The sequence below is a fragment of the Mastomys coucha genome, unplaced genomic scaffold (assembly GCF_008632895.1).
Source record: "Mastomys coucha isolate ucsf_1 unplaced genomic scaffold, UCSF_Mcou_1 pScaffold22, whole genome shotgun sequence".
Taxonomy (NCBI): Eukaryota; Metazoa; Chordata; class Mammalia; order Rodentia; family Muridae; genus Mastomys; species Mastomys coucha.
The window spans coordinates 114112160-114117955 of record NW_022196905.1 but is presented as its reverse complement, the minus strand read 5'-3'; the positions used below and the strand labels follow the sequence as shown (position 1 = coordinate 114117955).

The following is a 5796-nucleotide window of genomic DNA, read 5'->3' as shown; positions in this document are numbered from 1 at the left end:
AGAGAGAGAGAGAGAGAGAGAGAGAGAGAGAGAGAGAGAGAGAGGAGATCCAGCAGAGGGAAGGAGAAAGGATACATAACATACAGGTATGAATATACACATAAGGCATGGCTGGATGAATAAAGTGAGAGATGGAGGTGCAGCTGAATGAATGAAGTGAGAGATATGCGAAGGTGTAACCGAATGAATGGATCAATGGGAGAAGTGTGGAACCCGGTGGCCCCTGTGTGAATGAAGAAACCCACAAAATGTTTCGGTTTCTGGACACCCTGGGAGTCCTGGAGGGAGCTTGGTCGGCAGGTGGGCCGTGCTCTCTGTGAGGCCTGTTCCCCACCCCCACCCCCCCACCCCGCCCCTGTGGTTACCCGGACCTTCAGGAGCGCCTTGCCCCTGCAAAGGGCAGACTAGCTCTCCAGGCCCACCCCTCCCATTTTTTTTTCCTTCTTGGTTATCTTTATGGCCCCTTCAGATAACTGTTTCCCAGCAAGCTGACTGGGCCTCTACCTCTTCCCAGCCCCCTTGTCTTTTAATTTTTAATTGCTTTTATTTATTAGTTTTTTGGAGGTCAGATCACAGCCTGAGGGAACCGATTCTCTCCTTCCACCTTCTCTAGGATGAGAATCATGTTGTCAGGCTTGGTGGCAAGCACCTTTCTCTGCTGAGCCATATCTGCGGCCCAGATGTTCCCTGATGTCTTGTCGCTCCCTGTCTGCGCTGATCCCCTTCCTGGTTCCGAAGGTCCCCTTGGAGGCCTGTACTGACACATCTCTTCCTCCTGAGCGCAGGTACCATGCGGCCGGTGCGACGCAACTTCTATGACCCGTCGTCGGCTCCCGGAAAGGGCATAGTGTGGGAATGGGAGAACGACGGCGGGGCGTGGACGGCCTACGACATGGACATCTGCATCACCATCCAGAACGCGTACGAGAAGCAGCACCCGTGGCTGGACCTCTCATCGCTCGGCTTCTGCTACCTCATCTACTTCAACAGCATGTCCCAGATGAACCGCCAGACCCGCCGCCGCCGCCGCCTGCGCCGTCGCCTGGACCTGGCTTACCCGCTCACGGTCGGCTCCATTCCCAAGTCGCAGTCCTGGCCCGTGGGAGCCAGCTCGGGTCAGCCCTGCTCCTGTCAGCAATGCCTGCTGGTCAACAGCACGCGCGCCGCCTCCAACGCCATCCTGGCCTCACAGCGCCGCAAGGCGCCCATTGCGCCAGCCGCGCCTCCAGCGCCCCCGCCGCCCCCGCCGCCGCTGCCACCCGGAGGGCCTCCGGGTGCGCTCGTTGTGCGTCCCAGCGCCACCTTCGCCGGGGCCGCGCTCTGGGCTGCACCTGCCGCCGGCCCTACGGAGCCCGCGCCGCCTCCAGGAGTTCCCCCAAGGAGCCCTAGTGCCCCCAACGGAGCGCCCACCCCGGGCCAAAACAACCTCAGCCGGCCAGGACCTCAGAGATCCACCAGCGTCAGCGCACGCGCCTCTATCCCACCTGGGTAAGACGCCCCTCCCTCATCTCCTACGGAAGGGCACCCAGGGTCACCCCAGCACGTTAGCAAGCTGGATAGCAGGACCCCATGACTCAGGGATCCTCAATTACAACTGGAAGGTATCCCAGCTCACCACTTGTCTAAGCTGGTTGGCAAACAAGCCCCTGCGATTCTCCTGTCTGCCCCCTCCCCCAGCGCTGGCACTGGGGGACCATGACTACCCTTGTCTGGCTATTTACACACATGCACACCCATGCATGCATGCATGCGCCCTCCTGAGGGATGACATTTACGCCTTCATCATTGTGTGACAAGCACTGACTGATTAAGCCATCTCCTGAGCTCTAATAGGCTTATTTGCCAAACTTCCTCAATGTCATTTTGTGACACCCCCCAAGATGATTCTAGAGGCCATAAAAGAGAGGTACCTTCTGCTCATCACCCAGGAGAGCAGGGGTTCATCCCAGACCAACCAACAGATCCAGTGATGGAAATTTTGTTTTATTTTTTTCATTTACTGGTGGGGCAGGGAATCAAACTCAGGATGTCAGGCTTAGTGACAAGCCCCTTTGCCATCTGAGCCATCTTTCCTTTCTAAAAGAGAAAGAAGTTTGGGAACACAGGAGTCTTACCTGCTCCAGGCCACAGTGACCTTGAGGGTTGAAGCAATTTTTTTTTTGGTTTTTTTTTTTGGGGGGGGGGGTCGAGACAGGGTTTCTCTGTGTAGACCTGGCTGTCCTGAAACTCACTCTGTAGACCAGGCTGGCCTCGAACTCAGAAATCCACCTGCCTCTGCCTCCCAAGTGCTGGGATTAAAGGTGTGTGCCACCACTGCCCGGCTGAAGCAATTTTCTCTAGAGAAACACCACCATCACTTTGGGTTCTTAATGTCACTTTCCAAACTGGGCTCCAGGAACTCAGATGACCTGGCATGGAGGCTAGCCAGAGGGAGGTCAGAGGGAACCAGTCTCTTGCTTCAACCAGAGTCACCATTTGGAGGGATCTTTTCCCTGTAGGATCTCACTAAAGACTGAGAACCAAAATCCAGTTTTGAAATTCCAGGTTTTCGTGCAACAGGCCACAGGACAGGGCCCCAGTGAGCTACTGTGAGACCCACCCTGGACACAAGAGCATCCTGGAAGGTGTGGGAGGTACACCCACAGCCACAACAGAGCAGCGAAGAAGAGACCAGGGCTGGAGCTAGTGGGGGTACTCAAGAGGAAGGGAACACATAAGCAACTCTGCTTATGTTCCCAGTGGTGAGCCTTGGGGTCTCTACCACGATTGCCCCGTAATAGGAAAGAACAGGCTGAGATCCAACTGGACAGGGGCAGACAGAGGGAAGGAGTTATAAGTGTTCTGCAAACCTGGAGGCTAAAGATACAGGGTGTATGCATGGGGGCCTGAGTTTAGTTACTGAGGACCAACATAAAACCAAACAGAGCAGTGTGCCCCTGTAATCCCAATGCTGATAGAATCCTGGGGTTCACTGGACAGCTGCTGGGGCAGATCCATCGGCAGTGAATGCCAGGCTTCAGGGGTGGGGAGGGGACAGGAGAGCACTGGCTGCTTTTCCTGAGTTTAGTTCCAGCACCCACATGGTGGCTCACAACCACCTGTGACCCAGGCTTCAGAATATCTACTGCCATTTTCTGACCTTGGCAGGTACCAACACACATGATGGGTACACACACACACACACACACACACGTTCTCTGAAATTTGAGGTCATTTCTACATATACTTTAAAGTTGCACTTGCCACAGGGTGTGTGTGTGTGTGTGTGTGTGTGTGTGTGTGTGTGTGTGTGTTGTGCCTGTCTGTCTGTCTGTTGTCTGTGCATGTGCACCACAGGGTATGTGTGGAGACCAGAAGAAACTTGTGAAGGTCAGCTCTCTTGACTGCTGTGCCACTCCTAGGCATGGGACTCAGGTCATCGGGCTTGGCAGCGAGCACCTTGACCCACTGAGCTGAGTGTCCTATGCTGCGTTTCTGTACACACATCATACGTCAGTGAGGACAGTGTGGAAGCCACTGCTTCAGGACATGCTGTAAATCACTCAGCTTTTCCTGCCTAGCCTTCTGTCTCCATACATGGGCCATGAGTGTGAATTCACAAAGCTGAGCTGGTCAGGGAAGACTGAGTTCTCGATATGCACACACAGGAGGCAGATACACAACAGTCAAGGAAGTCAGTGGGCATAGTCCGGGGAGGAGAGAGTAGGTCTGGGGAGGTGGTAGGACAAGGTAGCATATAGTTCAGAGGGAGTGGGTAGTCAGGACAGGCCACCATGAGGAGGAGCACGTGGGAAGAGGCTGTTCTTAGGGAGTTCAGAGGACAGGGAGGAGCTAGGGTGTTCCATACCTGGCAGAAGAATGGGCATCCCAAGCTGGGCATTGCAGGTAGATAGGAGTGGAGGCTGAACAAATCTAGAAGGTTCTCAAGACTGCACAGAGAAGTCAAACCTCCCTAGTGGAATGGGAAGAGGGGTTATCTGAATTGGGATTTGGAGCCATATTGGGGAGCCTCAAGGGATCTTGGACTTGGTACCACCAGCAGCTAGGAGCCATGGAGTGTGCTGCAAAGGGCCTCGGGGACAAGAAAGCCATCTTCTGGGGGTGTCAATCATTAGACACACCCTACACTGTCCTGCCCGAGTAGCATGAGGAAGCCATACTGACTCCCCCCTTCTCCTGACTGACAAGTCTGTGTCGAGACCCCCCGCAACCCTCCCTCTCCAAGGAGCCCCAAGAAATGAATATACCCCTGGCATGAGGTACAGGTGGGCCCCAGGGGAGTGGATGGCGAGGGTGGGACAAATGACCACTGGTCCTGTCATATTGTGAACTGGACTAGGAAAGACATGTAGGTGTCTCCATGGACCAGCAGTCCCCCCTTCCACCTATCCCAGGCTGCTCCCTGAGATGCCTCACATCCCTTCCTGTCCCCATTTCTGCAGCTGAATCTCTTCCTTCACCCACTGACCACCACACTTCTAAAGCCCAGAAACCCAAGGTTATAGAGGGGGTGAGGCTGGCTCCCCTCAAGGTTCTACCCCTCAGAATCAGGGTTTTCCCTCCTGTGTTCTCACCGGGTTGCCTTCACTCTGGGTGGGCTCACACTGGTGGCTGTGTTTTCTTGTTAAATGGCTCCAACTATCCTCATCCTTTCTGGGATTCTGGGATCCTGCTCTTAGGTCCTTGCCCCACCCCCATGGATTCCTCCCCCCCCCCTCTCTCTCACCTCCTCCCTTCTCCTCTTTTCCACCTCCCAGCTGAGTGACCTTGAGGAGTACTTTCACCTTTCCAGCCTCAGTTTCTCCACCTGACAGACAGAGTTCCACCTGACACCTGTCCAGGGCTGGCAAGTGTTTGAGATCACACACTAAGTGTGATTGTTGTACAGAGGGGCAAAGGACTCCTTGATCTGTGATGTATTCACTGGAAGGGGACCAGGAGGGAGGCCCAGAGAAGGGGATCAACCTGCCTGAAGTCACACAGCCAGTGGGGACAAGCCAGGGGTTTTTCTACTCTCCAGATGCTGGGACTGGGGGGACACACAGGGTGGGAAGATCCGCCCTGTCTCACGGGAGGTCAGTATCCATCACTGTAGAAGACAGCTGCTGGGTAGAGGGATAGAGTCAGACTTTCCACCCCATGTGGGGTGGGGGAGGGGGGACAGCTGCAGACCTGGTTCTGTTTATAGAGCATGCCCAGTGTCCCCAGTCCCATCTCTGTCAGGATTGTCAGTCTCCATCACAGAAACCCACAGCAATGAATGGCCCCTAGTGTTTCCATTTCTCAGAGGGGCAAAACCAAGGCTCCAAAAGACTCTTGCTCAGGTCAAACACTTTGATCCTAACTTGCCCAAGGTGTACGGTGTCCCGTTTCCCCCATGTGTCCACGCTGTTCCAGGCTGTGCCCCTTCCCCAACAGATAGCAGAGTCCAAGAGAGAGGCTGAGTCGGGACCCAGCTTCAACTTTCTCTATTGCTGTGTGGCCTAGCTAAACCCATTGCCTGCTCTGGTTTTTGGTTTTTGCCACTTGTAAAAATAGGACTGACGACACAGGCCACCGTCTCGCATGTGTGTTTCCCAGGGTGCAGTCTGCTCCCTCATCCCCCTTAGCCTGTGCAACACTGCCAACTGAAAATAGGTGCTAAGCAGGCACTGTGCGAATACCAGAACCCCCAGGTCTTAGCAATCTCTTTCCTGCTCAAAAGCCCTCAGTGATTCTATATCCCCCACCCCTGCCCCACACCCTCATCCCTACCTGCATCCCACCCCACCCCCCACCCCCGAGCCTATGACTGGC

General features: G+C 54.9%; 1 protein-coding gene across 3 annotated transcripts in view; it reads left to right on the top strand.

Annotated features, from left to right (window-relative positions):
* The window catches only part of Dtx1 (deltex E3 ubiquitin ligase 1), a 32176-nt gene that overhangs the window by 15764 nt on the left and 10616 nt on the right, over positions 1-5796 (top strand). For all 3 annotated transcript variants that reach the window (XM_031337688.1, XM_031337686.1, XM_031337687.1), the window contains exon 3: positions 786-1488. In XM_031337688.1, coding sequence (XP_031193548.1) covers positions 786-1488 — 703 coding nt within the window. The remainder of the gene's footprint in view (positions 1-785; positions 1489-5796) is intronic.